This window comes from Anastrepha obliqua, chromosome 1, assembly GCF_027943255.1.
Source record: "Anastrepha obliqua isolate idAnaObli1 chromosome 1, idAnaObli1_1.0, whole genome shotgun sequence".
Taxonomy (NCBI): domain Eukaryota; kingdom Metazoa; phylum Arthropoda; class Insecta; order Diptera; family Tephritidae; genus Anastrepha; species Anastrepha obliqua.
This window is the reverse complement of record NC_072892.1, coordinates 61,208,604-61,235,722: the sequence shown is the minus strand read 5'-3', so window position 1 is coordinate 61,235,722 and position 27,119 is coordinate 61,208,604. Positions and strand designations below refer to the sequence as shown.

Sequence of the window (27,119 nt, the reverse complement as noted above, 5' to 3'; positions counted from 1 at the left end):
AAAAATTCTTCGCCAATTTGTGCCACACTTTCCTATAATTACAAAACTTATTGGATTATTGCTCCAAAAAAATGCGAAACTTTCATTTCGTATTACTTTTTAATGCATTTTTTTTTTTAACTTTTCTTACCATAGGAAAGAGTATAGGTCATAGATGGTTTAAGTGTAATATTCATTTAATATGGCCGTAGGTGTTGCCACCTATTTGTATTAAGAAAAAGTAATTTATTTAAAACGATCACCGTCAGTATTACAGCAAATATGTTCAAGAAAAATATGTTCCGAAAATGATTTTTTAATAGGGTTGCCACCCGATTTTTAATGCAAAAACAACAGCAACACATTTCAGCTGAATATTAACTGAAATGTAATATATTTAAACCAGCTTTAATAAAAAATATTCTTAGATGGCGTTGCCACCTTGTTTTTGGAAATTAAGAAATTGATATAGAAATATTTTAATTATTAAGTAATATATGGTATACATTTGTACTCACATACTTAAGTCACTTAATCTTCTCTTAATATGCTCAATATTTTTCACGCTATATTTTTCAGTAATTTTTTTTTATAAAAATTAGTTCATTGTGTAACATAAATCTTACAAATCAATGCCCCAAACTTTGTACGGAATTTACGAAAATTTAATAAATTTCTAAAAATTCAATATTTATTTTCAACTATTTTTATCTGAATTTTTAGATTCTAGGTATGGAAATTTAGAGTCCTTTGAATTTTAGTGCAATAAAGTGTAAGCGACAATCGCGTTGATTTTTTTTATATTTTTTGCATACCATTTTGATCATATTCTTGAAATTATTTACCTGGAGATGATTGGGCTCATCGATTACGAATCTGACGTTGTAAAAAAGCGAAGATATCGTACATAAACTCTGACCCTCATAAACAAAAAGGACCCCTAAAATGTGGAATTTTAAATCTAGAGCGTATTCTAGCGTCCGTTTTCGGTGAAAATATTTGGTTTTAAGTTATTTTTATTTTTTGCTTAGTAAATGTTTACTATTGATACTCCTCGGCGACAAGCAACTTGGAAAATTCAGAAATTACTTTTCCATTTAAAACCCTGACTTTCAAGAAAACTTGGCTTCACTGAAAATACTCAACTGTGTAATAACTATTTATGTGCAGATTGCTCCGATTTGCCCAAGCTTTTTTGCCTTTGCTTTTATTTCGATAGTAATGAAGAGTGCTAAACAGAAAAAAACGCGAGCGTTTAATTTCCACAAAAATGCGATCGAATGAAACAAAAGTAGGCCGGATGGATGAAGTTGAAGCTGCATAAGGTTTTTGTGGTTATTGAGTTATAAAATGCAGTGTTATATGTATTTGGGGGCCGTTTATAAACCTCGTGTCCCGAATTTCAGAAAATAATTGACCCCCCTCACCCCTTGTGACTCTTTGTGACAAATCTTTACACCCTTCCTGAATGACACGTGATAATTCGTGATATAACCGATACCCGTCCCCCCAGCACATCACGAGGTTTATGAACGGCCCCTTGTATTTAGTGCTTGATTTTTTGAGAAACCATCAAAAGCGCTCTTTTCTTGTTTTCCTTGCTTTTTCAAAGTGATGTCAAGAAAGGGGAAAAGAATTAAAAAAGAAAATCATGGTGGTCAATCATTGAAGAGAATTTATACAAGTTTTTCAAATCATATTTCAATTTTTCATGTATTGATTGATTACTGAGATATCGTTAATCGAAGGCAAAACGATACGTTTAGACTCCAAGCCAGCGATGTCGGCGGGAAGTGGACGTATCGAGGTATACAAAAAAAGTTTGCCACTTGTCGATATTAGAGCACATATATAGATGCTGTTGTTGTTGTAATCACCGGTCGGCTTCGTCTTGCTCATCTAACGATAGGCCCAGGAAACTAGCTATTTCGACAGGTTGGGTATAGATGGAGAAGGGTGTTAGATGAGTGGGTTTGATGGAGCATGTGAAAAGGTGGTTAGTGTCGTGCGGGGTGCCTTCACATGCCGTACATATGCTTAGTATGTCGGGGTCAATTCTAGATAAGTAGGAGTTTAACCTGCTACAGTATCCAGAATTTGGTTGTGCGGGACTCTCGGGGAAGTTGGAGCTCTTCGTCTGCGATGGGTGGTGGTTGGACTCGGATGACGACATTCGGGGGTCGGGAGCTTAAGAAGGTGGTAAGGGTTTCCCGATGAATGTTGATTGTCTGCACACTGTCAAATCCAGTAGCTGTCGGTTTGTTTTGTCCTGGATCTCGGTCGCGTAATTGAGTAAGTGCCTCCTGACATGCCTAGGAGCAGGATCAGGCTCAAGCAGGTTTGGAATCAGTTCAATAGTCCACCTACCTTTCTCGGATTGCTCCCATCGTATCTGCCATTTTTCAATAGGTAGGTGGACCTTTGAACTGATTCCTTGCAGTGAAGAAGCAAGAAAGGCAGGCGAGGTAGTCGTTTACCTTGGAACACAAGTCATCAATGTCATTGTCCGACGCCATTATCGTGCAGTTGTCGGCGTATGAGACCAGGGAGAGTCCCTATGGTGGCGGGGGGAGTTTCGAGATGTAGAAGTTAAAAATAAAGGGTGAAAGGACATCATCCGGCGGAGCTCCTTGCTTTATTTTCCTCTGTTTTGATATTTGGTCTCGAAAGGAAAGGAGAGTTATCGGACGATAAGACTACCCTTGGTTGGCGGGTTTACCACGTTTGAGACCACTCTCCCTGATTTCCACTTGTCAGGAATAATGAGAGTGGCAATAGACATATTGAAGACCCTGGTGAGGTATTCTACTCCCAATGGACCTAGCTTTTTCAACATCAGCATGTTTAGTCCGTCAGGGCCAATGGCTTTGGATGGTTTCATATGGTTGATGGCCCCCTGAACCTCATCGCTGAAGAAAGAAAGTGGCGCACTGTTGTGTGTCAGTCTGTGCAACCGTCTGGTGGCACTACGTTTGGATCTGTCGGCCGGAGGATGCATAATGAATCGCCGGCTAAAATAGCTCGCGCATATCTTCGAATCCGACGAAGTACAACCGTAAAAGGTGATATCCACCTTGTCGTTGTGCTTCGTCGGGTTCGACAGAGACCTTACGGTGGACCAGAGCTTGCTCCCACCAGACGTGAAACTACGGGACTTCAAATGCTTTTCCCATTTGGTCCGCTTGTGTAGGGTTACCAGTTGCCGGATCTCCAATTTGAGATCCTTTATGCGAGGATCCCCGGGATCAGCCTGGCGGTGATCACGCTCGTTCGCCAGAACAGCTGCTTCAGCTCGGAAATTAGGAAGTATGTCCCGGATCCTTCTAGCAGGTATGAAGCGCGCCGCGGTGGTTGTGATCACCTTGCGAAATGCGCACGTATATAGCCGTTTCGGCTGGTATGTACTTTCCATACTAAGCAAAAAGCGATCGGTTTTGTAAATATCTCAATACATACACTGCGAAATCCCAACACACTTTTAAAACAGCTTTCACGCGACGAGCGATATTGACTGCACCGCTGTTGCCAGCGAACTGGGATCAGTTTCTAGAGGAAGGGGAAGGTCCAACGATCATCTTTCCCCACCAGCCGATTCGGTTGATCGCTTGGCAGACGCTCCGCGCGGGAAGGCTCATTACTTTTCAATCAAACCATGTATGTATAAACTAAATTTCTGATATCTCACTTATGTTATTTTAGCTGTAAAAGTCAAGAAAATCAATACATAGTTCGACTTGCAAACGCTAGCGAGACCAACCATTTAGGTTCAAATGTGTGATATGTATAAAATGGAACTTCGCAAGTAGTCGCACGTGCAGTTGTAGTAGAGTTTTGCCTCTTCGGCTGCCTTGCGATTTAACACTTACATTAACGCCGCTCACACTGCTTTATTTGCATGTGACAAGAGATTGACTGTTGCTGAAGTGGAAAAATATTCAACTAACTGTAAATGCTTTGTTTTTGTCTTCATAGAGCATACAAATATCCCCTTTATACCACTTCAACTTATTGTATTCGTATATAACTCTCAAGTACCTTCATACTAATACTTCTATGTTTGCTGATATGTTTTTTATGACTTCTCTTTTCTTATGATTTCTATCTGCATCTATAAATACATACATACATTTGTATGTATGTGTGTAGTACATATCCAACTCATGCATTTTTTGCAATGCAATTATACTCATTGTGATATTTTACTTTATCAGCAATGGAGAAATTAAATGGCAATTGAGCAATGCGCAAATGAGCTTGAAAGAGTGCTGAGTAGGATGGTGAATGACGGTAACGTAGTTTGAAAAAACTTTGAAGCATTGTGGAAGAAAATTGAAAATGCGAGAAAAGTAAAAAGTAAAAAATAAAAAATGAAAATACAAAAATAAGGATATTGAAAAAAGCGCAAAGCAGCAAAAAGTCATTAAGCAGATATGAGAAATGCCAGGGAAACTATTGTTTGTGGCTTGGCAGAGATAAGATATTGCGATTTACTTTAAGCACTCAAAAGAGTAGCTATCACGAAAAACAAATGTACTTAAGAAGCTGCGAATGCTTGCTGATTGGAATGGAATATATTTAGTAAAGAATATTTGTATGTAAATTAGGGAGACTAGGAGTACGAATCATCACTTGGCAGTGCTGGCAATAATACCAAGGCTCAGTACTGGCTATATAAGTCATATCTCTAAGAGACCCGCAATGGCTCTCTCCTTTTTCCATACAAAATATAAAGTTGGCAAAACGTCTTGGCAAACACGTGTTTGATTAATTGTTGTTTGCTTTTATTCGTTCGTGAGTTATAGCGTCGCAAACATGGAGCAAAATAAAGAGAAAATACGGCATATTTTACAGTACTACTACGATAAAGGCAAAAATGCATCTCATGCTGCCAATAAAATTTGTGCAGTTTATGGACCCGATACAGTTTCCATTTCCAACGCACAACGATGGTTTCAACGTTTTCGTTCTGGTGCAGAGGTGATCGAAGATGCGCCACGGTCCGGAAGGCCTGTCGTTAAAAATTGCGATAAAATCGCTTATATTAGGCGAAGTAAAAAGTTCTGAACGTTTTTCGCCACATGTCTTTAGTGGGCCATAACTGATGTATTGTATAGAGTTACAATATTTGCCCATTGGAAGGTGTCTTTATTCTACAAAAACTAATTCCTGGAAAGTTTCGCTTCTAGTGAAGCCAGTTGTATCTTACAGCGATTTACAATAGGTGTAAGAAAACGGAAAATTCGTTAAGTTCTTTGATACTACTACTAAATGAAAAGCGGAAGCACGCGACCAAAAAAAAATAGTGTGTTCTTTATGGATGCAACACCGCATCGAATGCAATAGTGATGCAATAATGGAAGTACTTCAGTTCTAAATGCATGCACTTCAAAGGCCAGACACGTGGTAAGGCAATCTTCAAAATGTCGATAAAATCTTGGAAAACGTGGACATGGACGGTGACAGTTTTTTGAGATGGGCAACATGCCATTTACTTCAATTACTTTGAAAACCCAAATTATCACATAATAGGTAGATCTGTTCAATTGAATTGCCACTGAAGCAATTTTATTTGCATTTGATAAGGAAAAATATTATATTATCTTTCACGAGGGTGACGTACCATCGCACAAGATCGCAGACGTGAGAGCATATTTTGGAATATTTGCTCGTCCAGTATTTTCTTCCGACTTAGCTCCCAGTAACTATTTATTTGCTGTTTTGAGGTAGGTAGGTGGTGAAATGGTGAAATACGACTCCGGCACTTCACTAGTAGCATTAAAGCGCCATTTTGATACCATTATTAGACTTCCAATGGGCAAGATTGGTGGTATTTAGGTTGTAGTCAAAGGCTATCGAAGAAAAGAGCACCCAGTGACCTTAATCTTCTAGTGGCCAAACCCGGACATTTACAGAGAAAGTGCTCAGTGATAACACAACCATCTTTTCTCCGCTTTCCCGAGAAAAAAGTTATGCAACTCCCCTTTAACAATAGTCGGGGGGATCTCAGAGACCAACTAAGTTGATTCCTTTTGGGAAAGCTCATCAGCAAATTTCATTTCCCTCTATGTTCAAGTTATTCATATTCTGTTTTTGTTCAAAAGATTTAGGTCGAATCGAGGTCATGGATGAAACAAATGCCTGTTTTCAAGGTTCTGCATTTATTTTGAGAGCACCAAAAAACTGTAAAAACGTCGAATGAAGTGTACCGGATTAAAAAGGACTATTTTCAAAATTAAAGGTGGTTGTGCTCAATATAGTATTTCTCTTTCAAGCCTTCCCTTATATGTTACGAGATATTCTGAATAGGAATTTAATAAGAATAAATATTATATGTGATTTACTAAAATATTTCCACGCTACTTAAGGCTAAAAACACTTCTAGACTATTGCAGTGTTTCTCAAGTTGAACGGCGGGCAATAATTAAGACCAGGTTACTTGTACAGTGTGATGAGATGCTAGGAAATTATTTATACATTTTCACCAAGGCAGTCATGAAATGACGCACATCTCGGTTCCTGGCCATTGGGAATATTCCTAACGAGAATATTGGAAACGATATTAGTATACCCTCACAAACATGTAAGCTACTTACCTTTGAGGAAATCGTGGGAGAAGTGAATGAAAGATGGCGTAATGAAACCATTGACAGTGGAGAATCGCCATAATCACAGAATCTCTACTAAGCCGAAATAAGCACAGCCTTTGCACACTGATTTCTGTTATACCGGGGTATTGCCTAATAGGCAGACATTCTCAGAGGCTAGGCGTGCAGACACATGATTTATGCAAAAGCTGACTACTCGAAAAAGATGAAGATACGATCTCACACCTTTTGTGCCATCGTCCTACTCTATACAGACGAAGATTCACGTCTTTAGGTAGACAAATTTTTAATGATTTTCTTAGATGAGGTAAATGATTGCCTAAACCTTCTAAACACGTTAGGAAACCTCAACATAGTAACACTATGCTGGATTCCGGGACATGAAGGACATGAGGGAAATGAAATGGCTGATGACCTTGCAAAACAAGGAGCAAATATGAAACTTACTGGTCCTGAGCCTTTCTGTGGACTGACAAAAGGCCACATTAATGAATTCCTTAGGAAATGGGAAGAAAGAAAACTTGCCGCACACTGGCTAAACTGTGCCGGTCAGCGTCAAGCCAAACTATTCCTAAGTCCCAACAAAGGAATATCTGACAAACTTCTTTCACTAAACAGAGTAGATCTGCGTCTTTTAATAGGTCACTGCAGCCTGAGGTACCATCTAAATAATATTGGTCTATCCGAGACCAATGTCTACCGCTTTTGCGAAACGGACATAGAAAGCTCAGAACATGTGCTTTGTGAATGTCCTGCGTTGGGCAGACAAAGACTTCACCACCTTGGTGGTATCGTAGTATCTCTATGCAATCTTTGGAACAACAAACCCAAAACTGTGCTAAAATTTTTAAAAAGCCTAAAACTCTAGGGTTACAAAATAGGCCTTTTACAATAGATCAGCTCTGGTCGCAGTGCGTAATGGCCTTCTAATAATAATAATAATAGATGAGGGAACATCCACAATTTTCACAAGGGTTTTAAGAAGATCAGGACAGGTTTCCTATGCAGTATCATAATGTGTGTATGTCATAGTGGACAGCCGCTACGACCAACGCAATCTGCATTTCCCCTCCTATGAATATTTCGATAAAAAAAGCCTACAATCAGCTCGAAAGCCCAAGAACAACCAGATCTTTTATTGACTCAGACAATTGAAATAAATAAAGCCCATGAGTAATCCTTTTATATGGTTGAATTAAAATTGGAAAATCGAGTTTAAAAAATAAAATTGAAATAATTTTTTTGTTTGTACATACATTCATATACTCGTATAGGTTTTTAATTAAGATGCGGTAAATTTTACAAATCTTATTTGCTCTGAAAAGTGAAGTTATTTTTTCATTACAAGCTGAGACTAGTCGCCTTCAAGTGATCCGAGTATGGATTTCGGGTTTTGCAGGTATCTTGTAGCCGTCGAAATATCAACTGTAACTACACAACAGCAAATGCTCATGAAAAATTTGTCGAAATTAAAACTTTGGTTAGCCACTGTTGGTAGTAGACTTTATTAAGTCAACACGTCGATTCGACGCCGCATTCACAAACAATTTATTTTAGTAGCTACAAACAAATATTTCTTTCCGCCCGCAATGAAGTAGAGTGAATACTTCAGGGAGGCGAAAGAGCATTCCCAACAAACTGTGGGGATATTTAACGGTGGTTTTGTTAAGTAAGCAAACACACATGTACGCACATAGCTACAGACGTCAAAGATATAGCAACAGTACCACAGTTTGGCGGCTCATGCAACCGCAAGATATATTCATGATATGAGGAAAGGCAAATAAAAACAAAAGCAATGGCAAGTAAAGCAAAAGCGAGACTATGGTGGGACTTCCCTAGTAACATATGTGTGCATGTAAATATGTATGTATGTATTTGTTCGTGTCACCATAGTCATATTTACACGTACGTGGGAGTTCATAAAAAAGATAACTCAAATACACAAAAAAGCTCATTATTACATAACATATTTGCACGCTCGATTGTGTGCCATGTAACGAGGAGGTGTCGCATGATGTGTGTGTTTGAGTTTGTACTACTTTTGGAATGAGATTGTTATTGTTGCGGTTGATGTTTGCCGTTCTTCGTGGCTAAGATTGCCGTACTGCTTGCTTTCAGACTTCCTTTTCGCTTTCCTTATGCCACTCTATGCTTTGCATACTAATTAGCATTGCGGATGTGTTATTTATGAGTTCGTCTGTATTTGTGTACTTTTTTCACCCACACATTGCTTGTTGTCATTATTAAAGTCGTTGCTTACTTGCAAACATGCTGCGCGTGCTCATTACGATTTCTACTATTTTTTTACATTCTTTTTTGTTTTTTTTTTTATGGTTCATTTTGCTAAGAGACTGTTGCACATACATACATACATACGTAGTGGTAATTTAAGCCGAGAAGCAGGCATCTTTTATCAGAGTACATATTTCATCGGAGAGTTAAAAATTGTATTTGCCATCAAAAAAAAAAAAAAATTAAAAGACAAAATAGCAATGATAGTAAAATTCTTATCTTTGTACTGTAAAATATTAGAGATGCAAAGCTGGCTATTTTAGACAAGAAGGCGTCAATTCTGAGTTTTAAATTATATCTCTATTATATGTAAATATGTATGTGTATAATATACATATATGTATATGTATAGATATGTATAAAAACTGCTGCCCGATTTTAACATTTTTCATACCGTTGCAAAGCCTGTGAGTCGTAGATAGTTTGTATGCAACACCCATTTGAGTAGGGTGCTGCCACTTTGTTGCTTAAAGAAAATATTTATTAAAGAGTAGATATTAGAGCGTATTGCAGCAATCTTTCCCGAAAACAATTTTTTCATAGCGTTGCCCCCCTGAATTTTATGGCAAAAATAGCAGTTTATCTCATAAAGGGTTCTTTCTTCAAAAATGGGCATAAGTAGTATAATATTATTGCAATCTAGTCCAAAGACAATTTTTTCGATAGCGTTGCCATCTAAATCTCAAATTGCTACTTTTGCTACTCTAAAAAAAGTGTTTTAATAAAATAATAAAAAATAGATTTAAGTAGTAGATTTTAGTATTAGTACAAAGCAATTTTTTGATAGCGTTGCTACCTGCATTTTATCCCAGAAATAGCAATTTATCTAAACAAAATTGTTTATTAAGGTATTACAGAAACCTATTCCAGAAGCACGTTTTTCGGTGGTGTTGCCACCTGAATTTTATTTGAAAAATAACTGTTTATCTCAAAAACAGGTTACTTATTAAAAGAAACAGTAGGCATAAGTATTACGTAATCAATTATAAATTTTTCCTTTTGATAGCGTTGCAACCTCAATTTTATATGAATAAAAAAGTTCATCTAAAAAAAATATTTAATAAAATAAAAAAAATTGGCGTTAGTATTACAACAAAATTTTTTTGATGGGGTTGCCAGATGAATTTTATTGCAAGAATAGTCATTTATCTAAAAAATAATTATTTACCTATAGTAAAAAATGGGCAAAAGTATACATCAATATATTCCAGAAACAATTTTTGCAGTGGCGCTGCCACTTGAATTTTATGGCAAAAATAACAGTTTATCTAAGAAAAAAGTTATTTATTAAACTAAAAAATCGGCATAAGTGTTATAGCAATCTTCTCCAAAAATATTTTTTTTTAATAGCGTTGTCTCCTGAAGTTTATGGCAAAAACATCAGTTTATCTCAACAAGGGGGTTTTCTTTAAAACTGGGAATAAGTATAATATTATTGCAACCTCCTCCAAAGGAAATGTTTTTAATAGCGTTGCCAGCTAAATTTTTTTTTTAAATAGTGATTTATTATAGATGATATATTTAATAGTGATAAAGTAATAAAAAAATAGATTTAAGTAATATGTTTTAGTATTACAAAACAACTTTTTTGATAGCGTTGCCACCTGCATTTTATGACAAAAATAGCAGTTTAACCCCAAAACCTATTATTTATTAAAATTAGGCAAAGTATTACGTAATCTATTCGTAATTTTATTGCAAGTATAGCAATTTACCTAAACACATTGTTGATTAAAAAAAGGGTGTAAGTATTACAGCAATCTACTCCACAAACACGTTTTTCGGTGGTGTTGCCACCTGGATTTTATTGGGGAAAAATGCAGTTTATTTAAAAAAAGGTTATTTATTCAAAAATGAGCAATCTACTCCAAAAACATGTTTTAATAGCGTTGCCACATGAATTTTGGTGAAAGAATAACAATTTGTTTAAACAAATTGTTTATTAAAATAAAAAATAGACACAAGTTTTACAGCAATCTATTATAAAAACAAATGTTTGATAGCGTTGCCATCCGACTTTTATGAGAAAATAGCAGTTTATCTCAAAAACCAGTCATTCTTAAAAATGAAGAAATAAGCATAATATTGCAGCAATCTTCTTTAAAAACTAGTTTGCCACCTGAATTTCATAGCAAGAATAGGAATATATCACACATTCCAGGTGAATATTAAAAAGAGATAGGAACAAAGGTGTTCAAACAAGCTAAAGAAATACTTTCATCTGGAGTTCCCAACTATTTTTCTAAGAATTTAAAAATGTATATTTATTGTATAATATAATAAACAAATATATACGCATATATCAATTTAAGATAAAAATAGCTTTAATCCAATAAAATTTTTGAAAGGCGTCGCCATTTAATTTTAGAGAAAAATTTTAATTAATAACAAAATTTAATTACAGGCTTAGGATATCGGCATACAAAAAAATTTTTTACAGTGAATAGACTAATCTTTAACTAAAATTATTTGTGACAATTCGCAGAAGTAACTTAAAATGACTCCGCGATTAGTCAATGATCACACTTTTATTCGAGGATTCTTGCCCTGAGGATTTTTCGACGGAGCTCATTATGAGTTGAAATACTTAATCTTTTGGCCCAAGTGTTTTGGTAGAAAAGCAAATGAGATAAAAAAATTTATTATATATGTTTTGGAAGTTGTCAGCCTTTTCCACTGCCTTATTTCCTTCCAATTTGGTGTATAATTTTCTTGCTTGCTGATGATGTTTACATCTCATCTGCTTCTTCATTTAATTTTTAATTGTAGGTACTTCTGGAACTTTTACTTGTAAGATTACTTGCCGTGTGCGTGAGGATAGCAACAATAATTTGCTTATATCCACCTTTGTTTGTGCTACGTCGATGCGCAGCATCCTTACGTTACTAATTAAAAATTGTGCGAGAACAGTAAAAGACATGCCACTACACAAAAACCAAGAAAAAAATAATAATACAAAAATTAAACAGAGCAGCATAATTTTCCTCAAAAAAAAAAAGAAAGACAATCTGGCTGAATAATAATGTATCTTTACAAACATGCATACATATTTATCTTATACCGCAGAAAGAAGTCGAATCCGTCTGAAGCGGAATTGCTGCGTGCAAAATCGCTAACAGGAAACGGAAACACGTTGCGGAAATGTGGTTGGCGAGTGCATAAAAGATTCATTTGTATACGTATATGTCTGTGTGTGGATGCTGACTTTATTTTTCTTAAACCGCAAACGTTTTTAATGCCACTCATTTTCGTGCAAATATTTAAGTAGACATTTGCATGCGTAAAAATGTCATTTTGTATGTTAATATAAATACATACATACATACATTGTCATACAAACACTCATACATTTATGTAATATATAATCACTATGAACACACACATTTTTGTGTATACATTTTTAATTACATCCGCAAATGCCAGTTACAGTTAAACGGCCGAAAGGAGAAGCTTTAATTGTCGAGTTAATCTGACAGCCCTCAGCAATAAGATATGCGATAAGCTGGATATTAAAGATAAATGAGCAGAAAATACGAGTGGAATGTCGAAGAAAAATTACAATTTATTTGAGTTGAGGAAGAATTTAAAGGAAATATTCATAGAGTAGCAGCAAATTATGTGAGTATTAAAGTATATTTTGGGCACACGGCGTATACGCAATAAAAAGCAAATTGGCTGCATTAGAGGAATTGTATTTGCTTATTTTGAACCAAAATCAGGAATAGGAAAACGTGTAGGAATATGGAAAATAATACGAATAGGAATTGGAAGAAGAGGAAGAAAAGAAATAATAATAGGAAGAAGGATTTTGAGTGGTAATAAGAAAAGGAATTAAAATGGGAAAAGGAGTAGGAAAACGTAAATTAATAGGAGTACGAATAGGAGTAGCAACTGGAACAGGAGTAAGAAAAGGAATAAAAATAATACTATATAGGAATTGGAATGCTTAAGGTACTTGACCACCTTATAAGTTTCAAAAAATTAAACTTTTTTTTTTACATTTTTTCAATCCTTATACTTTTAAAAATCATCACCTGAAACTGTTTTTTTAAATTCGAATTCTAACAAAGTGAAATCAGTGAAAATGTGCAGGCGCATCCTGCACTCATTACTTGCTGACTCAGCGGAAAGAAAATAGCAAGTTTTAACTTTAAACGCGTTTTTCCAGAAATTACTTTTTTTCGAATATGCGGACACTTTATCTCCGAAACTGCTTAGCCGATTTTAATGATTTTGGTCTTGTTTTATTTGTTAAGATGTTTTGTATGCCAATTTACCACATTTTGCAAAAAAAAAGTTAATAAAGTATTGCTTTTTAAGCATAACATTGTGAAAAACAGGGGTGTTTTTTTAACTTTTTTTCAAACATCCGCCATTTTATTATTATTATTTTTTTTTGTCAGTTTGTGGTAAATTCTCACGCAAGGAACCTTCCTTTTGAAAATTTTGTTTCTCTCTTTTGTTTTAGAATTACCATTTCTAAGATTAACTGTCCGCCGCAAGACATGATTTTCTTCAGGCCTCGACTTTGGCGCCTCCTGGATATATGTTAAAAAAAGAAATTTTAATAAATCAATTTTTTTTTGTATTATATAAGCTCTAAATAAAAATTAAAAAAAAAATTATTTTAATATATTATACAGAACATGAAAAAAAAATTATTGAATATGTTGTACTTTTTAGCTTTCCAAGGTGGTCAAGTACCTTAAAGAAATTGGAAAAGAAGACTGGAAATAGGAGGTTTGGAAAAGGAATATGAATAGGAGTAAGAAAAGGAATAGGAATGGGAGTAGAAATATGAATGAAAATAGGTGTGGAAGTAGGAATAGGAATAAGAATAAGAATAAGAATAAGAATAAGAATAAGAATAAGAATAAGAATAAGAATAAGAATAAGAATAAGAATAAGAATAAGAATAAGAATAAGAATAAGAATAAGAATAAGAATAAGAATAAGAATAAGAATAAGAATAAGAATAAGAATAAGAATAAGAATAAGAATAAGAATAAGAATAAGAATAAGAATAAGAATAAGAATAAGAATAAGAATAAGAATAAGAATAAGAATAAGAATAAGAATAAGAATAAGAATAAGAATAAGAATAAGAATAAGAATAAGAATAAGAATAAGAATAAGAATAAGAATAAGAATAAGAATAAGAATAAGAATAAGAATAAGAATAAGAATAAGAATAAGAATAAGAATAAGAATAAGAATAAGAATAAGAATAAGAATAAGAATAAGAATAAGAATAAGAATAAGAATAAGAATAAGAATAAGAATAAGAATAAGAATAAGAATAAGAATAAGAATAAGAAAGAATAAGAATAAAAAAAGAAGCAAAAAGGGAGTAGGAATAAAAATACGGATGTGAATGTGAGAATATGCAGCGAAATAACAATAGGAATTCAATAAAAAAAAATGGTTACTATGAATGTGTCTGGAATACAAGCAGCGAGAAAAAGTCAACAAAGGGAAACTCGCGTGCTTATCAGAATATTTAAACCGATTCAACTGTTTTACATAATAACACTTATCTGATGAAAAAACTCGCAGCAGCTGATTGATTAACAGTAACCGTAACTAGAGCTCTGTTTTGCTGCTTTTCACTGATTTATTTATTGCAAAGGACATTCGCAGACAACGGAAAATATCAAGAAAACTAACAAGAAATATCAATGAGAAAATGGGGAAATACAAATTTTCCTATCCAAAAATATATGAACACTAGGGTGGCCCAAAAAAGTTTAAAATTATTGAACACTTATTGAGAAACTCATCAGAATTGTTCTATTTTACAAAAACCAAAAAATTAATTTTTGCAACAGACAAAGTTTTCCAGAAAAATTTCTTATGTTTTTCATTTCTCATTCCTTTTTACATTTTTCCACCAGTTAAATATATTGAAGACAAACAAATAAAAGTTTCAAAGGTCTAAAAACGTTTTTTTAATATTCTATGATCTTAATATGGAAACCAAAGCTGGATGTCTAATAACTGAAATTAAAAAAAAAAAAAAATTAAGCTCTTGGATCCTTTTTGGGTATTTGGCCGAGCTCATCCTCCTATTTGTGGTGTGCGTCTTGACGTTGTTCCACAAATAGAAATACTTACAGTTTTATTTTGCTAAGCAAAAAACTGTTTGCCCTTTGGTAGGTGAAATGGTGATCAAGCACGATTACAACTCACTACAAGTCGTAAGCAAGTCAACAAAATTAAACAAATTTTTTTTTTTTTTCAATTTTAAATATTAAATTATTAAATTCTTTGATGTACCATTCACTAAATTATTGTACGGTAACTCCGTTCTTAATATGTTGATAGCCGTTAATTCTCACATACATACACCCCTAATACAGGGATCCTTGCATCTGCAGAAAACTCACAATCCCACACACATAAATCGCAGCGCAAATTGGCAAGCGGTTGTGCCTGCAGTCAAATGTACTGAGACTAACGAAGCGAGTAGTGTTACTGCAACGAGCGCAGACAGACAGCTTGAGGGTGCCGTAGACAGCACGAGAAATTACAGGTAAAAATATATTATAAAAAAGTGATGAAATATTTGTCACAACCCGTAATCGAAAACGATGTTAGGAAAGGCGCAACGGTAGAGGCCAAATTTAAATTGAAAATTGGCAGGGCACTGCAACGCGTGAGCAGTCAGAAGAGCGTCTGTATGCTGCAGTGAGTCAGCCGTAGGCTTGCATTCAGCACAACTTGTGGTCGCTTGTAGCGTTGAAGTGGTTGTTGTCGCTTTGCTGTGGTTTGCAAGTCAGACGCGTCGAAATTGAATGATGCCCATGGCATCATGCAAATATGAAATTGGCCTCAACTGCATGAACGGACGAACGCTGATGCTGTTAAAAGTTGACGCAGCGGAAAGTGAAAATTGAAAAATACCTTTGAAAAGTTAAAGGAAAGGATTACCAAGTGGTGAGGTGTGTGGTGGGTAGATTACATTAACATGTTCACAGCAGCACTGATAGAAAGCGGAATTAAGTCGTGGGTTTCAGTTTGAAACTTTGCTTTACAAACTCAATTACCCCGGCATGTGTTGTGTGTACGTAGCGAATGTGTTGTTGATGCAATTCATTTTCTTTGGCTCACTTACCTCTGTACCCATTTATAGCTGGGCATTGGGTTGCCCTCGGCGACACATTCAAATGCCGCTGGACTGAAAAGTGGTGCTGTAGTAAGTCGATCTGGACCGGCCGAGACAATTTTCGGCGGATCTGCAATTGGGAAAGAAGAGTAGATGTAAAAATATTCATTAGTGAGTGATTGGTGGTATGAAATTTATTTAAAGTATGGCGATAAAAGGCTGATAAAAAGGGGCGGAGAGATTTTAAGAGGAAAAGATAAATGAAAACAACTTACATTTAACGTCCAGTTGCACGGAGAGCTGCTCTGAGGTGCCTACAGAGTTTTGCGCCTGGCAGGTATAGAGTCCTGCATCACGGCGGCCAACAGGCCGTAGCTGCAGCGTTTCCTGAAAGGGAAGGAAGGTGAAGAGATAAATAATTTCGGTAGTTACGGAAGATTGTTAAATAAAAGAGGAGTCCAAGTTAAATCATAATAGGCCACAAACTGCGTTCCGCGTCCACTTGCTGGTACGTTTGTCTGAGTTAATGTACTCATGAGCGGAGTTTTTTCTTTGACTGAACTAATGAAATGCAATTTCAGAGTTGTGTGGAGTACTCACTCGAGGTCATTTAAGAAAAGAGTTTATTTCACAGCATAAAAAAATTTGTAAAAAAATATTTAAAAAAAGTAAAGAAGTAAAAAATGTGTTGCTTGTCTGAGGCTGATTATATTAAAGGCAAAGAAATCTGTTTAGATAAGATAAATAAAAAATTTTAAATTTGTAATTGCTAAACCCAATACAGGGTCGTGCAAGTTAGACTTTGCTTTTGGTAGTGCTTTGTTTTGACATAATTTTTTACATCGGCGAAAAAACAAATAGTGCTGTAAAAAAACTCAATACCATTCGATAGAAAAACACGTGTTTATTTTAGAAGCTTCTATCGAATCTTACGATCAATAAGTTGTTCTTAGACCTAGAGGAGAGAAGAATTCAGGTTGGGGCCTACGCGGACGATATAGTTTTAATACTAAGGGGGAAGTTTCCAGACACTCTCTGTAGTTTAATGCAAAGAACCTTAAAATATATAGATACTTTATGGCCCAAAAGTTTAATCTTAAATGTGGCGAAGACTGAAGAAGATGGAACTAGTGTTGTTTATAATGAAATATAAAATTTTCTACCTTCGGCTTTCGACACTCAACGGCACTCGTTGTCAAGGTAACAGTTCACACTAAATTGTTCTGCGGGTCGGTGACAAGACAAGCTACCTGAGTTTAACCGTTGACAGGAAACTTTCACGGAAGCTGAATGTTCAGGATAGAGCAATTAAGCCTGCTACGTCACTCTACTCATGTAAAAAACTGTAAGCTTAAAATGGGTTTAGCCCCCAAGTAGTTCAGACCAATTATGGCCTACGAAGTTCTGGTCTAGTGGGCAACCCTTGATAGGAAAACGTCAATCAACCTGTAGGCCACTTCACCTATATTGTAGACAACTAGCCGCCAAAGTGTCGCTAAGACTAGGGAATTATCGATGCTCAAGATAAACAACCAGAAACCCTCGAGCATATTTGGGATGTTTCATGGCATTTCCAACACCACTGACTTTTGCGACTCGGTGAATACATACCTAAAGAGGGCTTAAACCATCCATTTTTCATCCACAGAGGACTGGGAAAATGGTGTAATAAATAATGAAAACAAGGTAAGTATTTATAGTAATGTCTCAAAACTCAATGATCAAGCGGGAGGTGGTTTATATTCCGAAACTATAGGCATCAATATATCATTTTGCTTGCCTGATCATTGCAGCGTATTCCAAGCCGAAAGGCAATCTCAGGAGTCCCTTTAGTGCTACGTGAAAGTGTAGTTGCAGTTAGGGAGGTCTTCATTTACTCCGATAGTCAGGCAGTTCTGAAATCGCTCCTATTATGTAAATACGCGTCTAAGACAGTAAAAGAGTGTTACAAATTATTAGGAATACTTGCACAGTATTTTTATATTAATCTACTTTGGGTGTCAGCAGATATTAACATTAAAGGTACAGGCAGATGATTTGGCTATATCGGCCTCCTTGCTTCAAATTACGTAGGACCTATGCCATTGGCAACATGTAAACTTTTAATATACAGACACACACCATTACTGTTGCAAATTCCAACTGGAAACTGTTAAGAACCTGTGCTATCAGTAGCCAAACGCGGCCTGAATGGAACATGGGTCGCACTAAGACTCTACTTAAATTAAGTAGGAACAATCCAACAATGCCATCTAAGATCAGACTATAGAAGAAGAAGAGGCAGTCCAATACCTTCTTTGTGGGTGCATAGGTGTAGAACAAGGTTGAGGTTGCTCGGTCTCTTTTTGCTGTTTTGTGTGCTTCAAAAAAACAAACAAAAAAAGAGTTCACGATGCTTTATAACCTGAAATATAGCCAAAATTGCGATTTGTGCACTTTTAGATTAAAATTTCTTGGTATCATAAGTCTCCAAAGCAACTATGACCTCGCATTTGATTTAGCATATCAAAAACTATACCCTTGTTTGTGGTAAAATATTTTTGCACATTTTTTTTGGATCTATAATTCAAATACACAACGAAAATGTCAACGTTACTTTTTGATTTTTTCCGTCGTTATAATCCAGTGCATTAAATAGCTATAGAGCTTGGACTTATTGACAAGTTTTGGCAGTTTACAAGTATTTATTTCCTATTTAATTTCGCTAAATTTTTTGTACAAATGTAGATAATTTTTCTACAAAAACCATATAAATACAAGCTTGAAACTTTGTGCAAATTAAAAAAAAATATGAAGGTAATAATAAATCTGCACTTCTGAAACAGAATTTTTAAATAAATTCAGGTAAACAACTTGATATTGGATTTACAATACTCGCGACATTTTCATAAAAATGTTCTACTTTTAGTCAGAATTTTTAAAGAATTTTCATGAATGAAGTTTTATGACTCACTGAATTTAAGTTCAATAAAATGCGAGGCTTAGTAACTCAAAAGTTTGCGTTTTCTTCCTATAACGAATGCTCGACAGTTTTTTATATGAATAGCTCTATCGGTATCTATAACTTTTTTTTTGACAGCTCAGAATGCCAAACTGTGTTGAGATTTCTGTTCAGTGAGGTTTGGCAAGTCATCATGAATTATTTTGCGACAGAGCAATACCGCCAAATTGCGAAAATTTTCTTTGAAAAAGAAAAGTGGTGATAGTCTTTTCTCTATTCGAATCAGGCTTTAGAACTATCTGCTTACTGGAACTCTGTCAAGTATAAAAAGTTTTGACTCTTTACTTATTCATTTTTTAATTTGAATTAATCTGTTATAAAAACACAGTTCAATCTATAATAAAATCCACAATAATACAAGTTTCATTTTTTATACAAGGTTTATAAAAATAATCAAATAGATTCTAATCAAAATTTTTAAATTTCGGATCAGAATTTTTTTAACCAATTTTATTCTACAACAAAGTATAACAAAGTTCAAGTTTGAAGTGATTCAAACATTTTCGTTAAGTTTTGATAATATTTTTTCCGTGACTTGCATCTAACTTTATGATATTAAAATTGAACGGGCTTTATAACTGCGTATCCAAATTTGTTTTTTAAATTCTGTAAAAAAAATCTAAAATTTTGATAAAATTGTTTTGAATTTATTGTTTTGGGAGCCGCTCTTATAATCCATTAAATATTTCTCAAAAAAATATCTCCAAAATATATCTCAAAAAAAAAAAATATTTTCAACAAATTCTCATTCACGTTGAAATTTTGTTACTAGACTCATCTCTCCTCGCTTCTTTAATGGATTCCCTTTTCCTGCCAAATTAAATTTACAACTTTTGTTTCTGTTAACGTCTTCAATTTAAGCTGCCTGCTAGATTTTCTCTAAAAACATATTCACATACACTTTGTGCTCTGACGCAACTGCCATTGCTATTTAGTGCTTTTTGTTTTTTGAAACTTGTACTCACCTGTAAACTGGCAATTTCCGAACGTCCGGCGCGTCGCCAAACGATGCTTGCCGGTGGATTGGCATCGGCGACGCAGCGCAGGATAAGCGCATCCTTATCCTCCTCCAAGTCGATTTCCGGTGAGCCAATTAGACGGATGGTTGGAGCATCTGTAGAAAACACAGAAGTTAAGAAAATGCCAACAACAATAAACAACTCTGGAATAATAAAACAAAACATAGCAAAACTAACGACTCAGCTTGGCGGAAGCATTAAAATTGTAGCAATAACGGTAAAAGCTGCACTTGCTGCCGGTCAACGACGTCACCTGAGAGCTGCTATTGACAACAATAATAAAACTATAAAATCGTTAAGAAAGCAATAAAAATTTTATGGTTAAAGGATTTGTGTGCCAATCCATTTTCGACGTAAAATGAATAAAAACAAAAGAGTATAGCACAACAACAATAGCAATAAACCATAAATGGAATATTAAAAAGAAAAGCCAACAAATATAAAGCCAGAATTACGGCATAGCTACGAAAATGCACAGAGATCGAAAATAAATGTTAACCATGCCAAGTGCCAAGGGTGGCGGCAAAGTTGTTGAGCAGAAGCGCGGAAATGTGAAAATTCGCAGTTAATTTAATTGATTTTCACTGTGGCCGCGGTGGTGGCGGCGGTGTTGGCTGTGTTGGTGTTGGCGAGTGAAATCAAAACAAGGTAACGCAGCCGCACAAGTCCTTCAAGGGAGCGAAAGGACGAGTTGGAGGGACTGGCGCACCGAACATAAGGCAACTGATGGCATTTGGCTTTTTTGGCGGAATGCCAAATTGAAATATTGGCAGCCAAGCGAAGTCAGACAGCCGGCTAGCCGACAAATAATTTTGCTTATAGCAAACAAATAGATTTTCGGCTTTTGGTCGAAAAAGGTGCGGCACAATACGGACATACATACACACGGATGCGCCATAAACTACACTAACGCACGAAATAAAGTGCAAATGAATGTCAGAAATAGTACCTGGGGTAAGTTTCACTTGCTAATACAAAAAAGAAATGTAAGCAAAAATACAAGTATTCAACAAAATAACACAAAAAAGAAAAATTACAGTCGATTACAGTCGACTACAAATATGAATCGTCGAATGATAATCAAAATTTTTCTCTCATAGTAGACATCCCTCAGCAAGCACGTGCAAGTTGTTTTGCCTCTAAATGTAATTTACATCATGAAAGAGTTTCTCATATAAAACCTTTGGCCAAATATGTATTTTAACCCCCCCTCTTACGACTGGAGTTACTGTGCCAATAAAGCAAAGTTTTCTCAAGAAGTAGCCAACAAATACGCACTATTTTATCTGTAAGTATAAATATCCGCCGTAGCCAGTTGGGTTGATGCGTGACTATCTTTCGGCAGTGCGTGGGATCAAATCTCCTTGCATGAAACACCAATTGATAAAGAAAGTTTTTCTAATAGCCGTCCCATCGGCGGGCAATGGCAAACCTCCGAGTGTATATCTGCCGTGAAAAAGATCCTCATAAAAACCATTTGCCATTCGGAGTCGGCTTAAAACTGTAGGTCCCTCCATTTGTGGAACAACATCAAGACGTACACCATAAATAGGAGGAGGAACTCGGCCAAACACCCAAGGAGGGTATAAGGAAGGAATAATAGGAATTCGCTTAGTCCATTTTTTTGAGCATTTATTGAGTTTTGCCGGGCATATTTTCCTTAGCAAGACCAGCTCAATTACAAATATTATCGAGCTCGAGTGATGGCTTATGCGTTGGAGTTCCTGGTAAGTGCAATTAATTGAAAGCCGTGCGTACGAGGGGCGTCTGATAGCAACGAACTACAGAAAGCAAAAAATGTCTGGGCACCAAACATAAAAAAACAGGGTTTTTAGTTTTTCTCTCTGACGTCAATATTTTGTTTTAAAAGATTTTCAAATTTCAAGGATGTAATTAATTCGGAAAATTATTGAAAAAAATGAGTACCATATAATATAATCACGATCATCGATCACGATTCGTTCCTATGCATCTCGATCCTCGGTAACAGTTCTCCCGTTTCTAACAGCCAGTATTATAGGGTCTATTAGAACTTGGGTGGGGTATCAAATAAAGGAGAAAATTCTTTGGAGTGTTTAGTGCATAAGGATGAAAAGCTATAAAAAATTTACTCCTAAAGCTGATTGGTCAAACAAGGGAAGATGAAGAAGCTGGCATTTCGAAGCTTCTCAGACTGGCGGACTATGCATTCCCGCTTACAATTGCGATTACAATGTTCGCTACCCTTCTATCATCAAAAGCAGAGTGGGAATGGGAGGATGTACCATAAGATAAGGCGAGTCCATTCAGACGGCCCACAGCTCGAGGGCAGGGTGGGCGGAGGTGTATTTTCCGAACGTTTGAGGACTTTCTTTAATATTGGGCTTCCTGACTACTACAATGTCTTTTAGGCGTACCTGATGGCCATAATAAAATAATAAAAGCCGTGCCACACGTATAGAGTGATGCGATGCCTGAAGAAGATATTTACATTTTCACTGATATCCAGAGAGCCATAAAATTCTTAACAAAGCAGTCGACCATCTCCAAAGTAGTCAGGAAATGCAACGCACTTCTTAGCAATATAGCTGAGACATTTCACGTTAAGGTAGCATGGGTTCCTGGCCATTGCGACACTGAAGGAAAATGCAGGGTCGACGAACTAGTGACACTTGCCACAAATCTGAATGATGAGTACACAAGCAATAGCAAGGCATACCCCTTACAGACTTGTAAGCTTCTTATTTTTAAGAAAATTCTAACGAAATCATCTGCAGAATCTTCAGAAAATTGTCGCAGACTCTAAATGTTAAACGCACAGCAACTTTGCTAAGCCAAAATATGTATTGCCTAAGCACACTGATTTCTGTTATACCGGGGCACTACTTTCTAGGCTGACGCGCTGAGCGTGCAGATATATACTTCTGCAGAAGCTGCCATTATTTACTCAAGGTGTATCTACGCAAAGATTTTAAGCGATATTTTACGAAAAAATTGTTAATATTATTTATTCACTTCCTCTTGTAATTTTTTTAATCTACTTTCTTTCTAACTGAAGATGACTTCTGCAGAAGGTGTCTAAATGAGGAAGAGGAAGAGACGATCTCGCATCTTCTGTGCCATTGTCCTGATCTATCCAGTCGAAGATTCACCATTTTAGGTAGTCACTTTTTAATGAGTTGAAAGTTCTCAGCATTGTGGAAATCAGAGATATTCTAAAACTTTTGTAATATTCTCACTGGTTTTACGAGAGATAGGGACAAGTTCTCACGCGACATCACAGTGGGCTATGAGCCTGAGTGTGGAGCTATGAACCATAGTGGACAACCGCTGTAAGCTAACCTAAACCAACCTAACCTATATCCTTAAACATTTCCGAACTCATATTTTAATGCTTTTATTTCCACTACCACATCTTCGACTTTCATCTTGCTGACTTCATTAATTTAGGATAAGAAAATTCGTCTCTAGCTAAAATAAACTGATAATAATAAGAATCTGTTTCCTTAAATGGTTTTTGACTCATTAATTTTGATTGAACAGCTTTCATCAGAACAAGCAAAAATACCATACCAACAGAAGGAGGGAAATATTCCTAATTCGGAGCACCGTGCTGTGAACAAAGTTCTTGCGTAAGAAAGAAAATATGAGGAAGTAAATTTTTTGTACAAATTCCATCTGTTCTTGAGGATTCCACATTTTCATATACACACAATGATAGAAGAAAATTTGTTTTTCTCTTGTAAGGTTAAACATATTTTTTATGTTGTATACTACAACGAGGTTGGTTAATTTTTGAAAGTATGACCTTATACTTTTAAACTAATTCGGGCATTCAAAGCATTTGCTACTGTGTCTGCTGCTATACAAATCTTTCCAAAAGTTTTGACAAAGAATTTAACTATTGGAATGGGTATTAGCAGACAGCGACTGCAGCAAATTCTAAATTGTTTTCCTTTGCACAAAGATCTAAGTTGGTTTCCTTTAAGACTCAAATTACTTGCTGATTTACTGGTAGGCTTGAATTCCGTCAGAGGATTCCTTCAATCGTTGATGATGGTAAAAAGATGTTCGCAGATATCCAACTCCATTTTAAACTGCATATGGAAAGCCTCTAATATTTACATTTTTCCTTAGCTGAAATTACACTCAATTTGAGTCGTAGTGTGGCAAGCAGTATTATGGATTAGGGGTTCCGGTGGTCTAGAGCTCGAAAATTTAGGGTATTTTAGAAAGGGTATTTTATATTATAATAAAAAAAATGTAAAACGACATTTAAATTTTTAGGCTTTTCATTTAACTTCTTTTACATACAAAAATGAAAAGAATTTTTTTTTCATTTTTAATTATTTTTAAAATTTTATTTTAAATATTAATCAGTATGGCTGTAGCTATGTCCCACTACAAGAATGAAAAAAAAAAACAAAAAATGGCACAATTTGAATTTGGCACTCTAAAAATCGTTTTTTTCAGTTTTTTAGTCAAAACAATACGAAGTAATTGAAATAATAATACGGCTCTAGTACTGGCAATAGCCAACATATAAAAATTTCCGACGATTCGGTTGAATAGTTTTTCTTTTTTTTTTTGACAACACCAGGCCGAAAAAAGTCGTTTCGAGATAAATGATTTTAAAGTTTGATAATATTGAGAATATCCGCATGAAAATTTTCCAGAATATTTTTAAGATACTATAATTTCGAAATATTGAAAAAAGAAAAAATCCATTTTTTGAAATTTCTAGACACCGGGTCCCCTTAATTATCCATAGTTATTAATCTAATTCAATTAATCATGATTTATTATAGGATAAGTACTCAGGTAACTCGTGGCATGCTGCCTATCCTGATCTTACTTGACTCGAAACGTAGTTAAGCACAGTTTTTCAATGAATATTTTTTTTTGTTTTACTTTGTTTTTTAATTTACTATTTCACACATCAACCTTTCCGCCACAAGAAAAAAAACCATGAACAAAATTCGCACTATAAAACTACCGAGGGAGATAAGCTATTTTTATTTTTGTGTCCATATTCTTATGTTCTTCACTGTAGGTTATGATAGTGATGCAAGGGTGTGTGGTAAGCTTTTGCTGATTTGTGGCTTATTGCGTGGCTTAGTTTGACTGATGTGGTTGGCAGTCAGCGCTGCGAAAACGAACTGGGTAGGCCACCAACTTTATTTAAGACACACGAATTTTAGATGGAGTGAATAGACCAGCGCCCAGTGAAACGAAAAATTAATTGAATTGAGTTTCTGCGACAACAAAATGTCACACAAAAATAATGAATGTTTGTTGTATTTAAGTTGTAGAATTAACGCGAGTTGTTCTAAATTGAATTGTGCTGCATTGATTTGCGGTTAGGAATAGTAATTTATTTGACTAAACTGTGGCAAAAGCGAAATATAGAGACATGCTTGCAAGTATGTATGTGTGAGAAGATTAAAAAAATAAAAATAAGCAATGTACAGTGTTGTATGTAAAATTTTTCTAAAAATAAGTGGAATTAGTTAAAAAACTTCGGAAAAATAGTTCATAAATTTAAGTGCTCAAATTTTTGTGAATATATCGAGAAAGAGGAGAATTTTTCAAATTAGTAAAATAAAAATTTTTTAAGTGGCATTTAGAGTGTTTAAAAGCTTGGCCAAACACCTAGAAAGGGGAAAAGCGGCAATTATTTATTTATTTTTTTTTTAGGAAAAAAGGAGTGTTGCTTGATCGACCAGCATAGTGAGATTTTGAAAATTTTTTTAGAAATAATCTCAAAGACGAGTCAAATCGAATGAAGGAATTTGAATCACTTCTTCGTCAAGCTAAATAAACCAAAAATTTTTGACACTAATTTTCGACGTATAGCTGAAGAACTCCAAATGTTAGTGCGAAAATATTAATATGCACATTGCCAATGCAATGATCAGCCTGCATCAATCAAGGATCCATACTAAAAGTCGATAAGATCTGGATATTACAACGACGCTAGCAAGTAATGGCGATGGTGTTTATTGAAATTGAAAACGCTAAAAATCAATTAAGTTTTTTCTTCAAGAGGCGTACGAAGAGGTAAGAGGCACATATGAGGCTTATGGTAATTTTTGACCACTAAAAATGTATGATAAATGTTTCAATCAGCAAGCAGGAGAAAATGATCAAACAGCCGGGTGATAGGTAAGCTCCGTTTTGGTACCATATATCACGTATGATTGTGTTGAAAACAAAATCCTTCAGTGGTATTGAACTTAAACACAATTTACTTTGTTGCTATAAAGTCTTTATAATCAAACGACACACACTCGTAGGTAGCCAATTAATTAATAATTTCCCTTTGCAAAGCACAAAAAACATGGTATAGGTTGCTGGTCACAGGAATAACGAAAAAGGGGCTGGAAGGAATTAGGCAAGCCTAAGCTAACTCGCTTTATAAAACGCTCCTAGTGTAGTTATCCGTTTACTCTGAAGCTGAATGCCTACGCAGAAAGTGCGAAGCTATCTTCTGTTCATTTTCGTTCCTACAGTTTCTTTGCGATCCTGTAAAATGCTTAGGGAATGCGGAAGCGAGGGAGATATTAACGTTTTATCCGATAGTCAAGCCGCGATTAAGGCTCTGACGAAGCTATGCTGCAGATCCAGAATAGTCAACTTCTGTAAGGAGGAGATCAAATCTCTTGGGAGTCCAGGTAACATTTCTCTGATCTGGGCTCCAGGACATAGAGGGAAATGAAATTGCTGATGAGTTTCCAGTAAGGGGACTGAATTGGTCTCAGAGACCTCCCACTCGATAATCGGCACCCCCTGACTGTTGTTAAAGAGGAACTGCACAATTTGAATTGAAAAAGATGGAGCTCTATATTTTCATGTGCCATTTCGAAACGCGTTGGCCTCAGTACAATAGACGCATGACTCAGAAAGTCCTGGCGACTCCACGCCATTCAATTTCCAAACTCGAAGCTGTTTATACCGGTCATTGGACAATCGGTACATATGCGAAAAAGCTAAGTTTACTATTTAATCCCCATTGCAGAATCTGTGGGACCTTTCTGAAAACAAATTTGTTTAGCACTTGCTTGACAGCTGGACGACTAAAGTTACTGGCACTCCTTTTTTTAAAAACCTGGGGCAGTGCACCAACCTACATAAAT

General features: G+C 35.5%; 1 protein-coding gene across 1 annotated transcript in view; it reads right to left on the bottom strand.

The window, feature by feature from the left end:
- Window positions 1-27,119, bottom strand: part of LOC129253191 (irregular chiasm C-roughest protein-like) — a 215,594-nt gene that overhangs the window by 133,744 nt on the left and 54,731 nt on the right. Inside the window, exons 6-8 of the mRNA XM_054891468.1 lie at window positions 19,951-20,099; window positions 16,260-16,371; window positions 15,994-16,114 (exon numbers count right to left, since the gene is read on the bottom strand). Coding sequence (XP_054747443.1) covers window positions 15,994-16,114; window positions 16,260-16,371; window positions 19,951-20,099 — 382 coding nt within the window. The remainder of the gene's footprint in view (window positions 1-15,993; window positions 16,115-16,259; window positions 16,372-19,950; window positions 20,100-27,119) is intronic.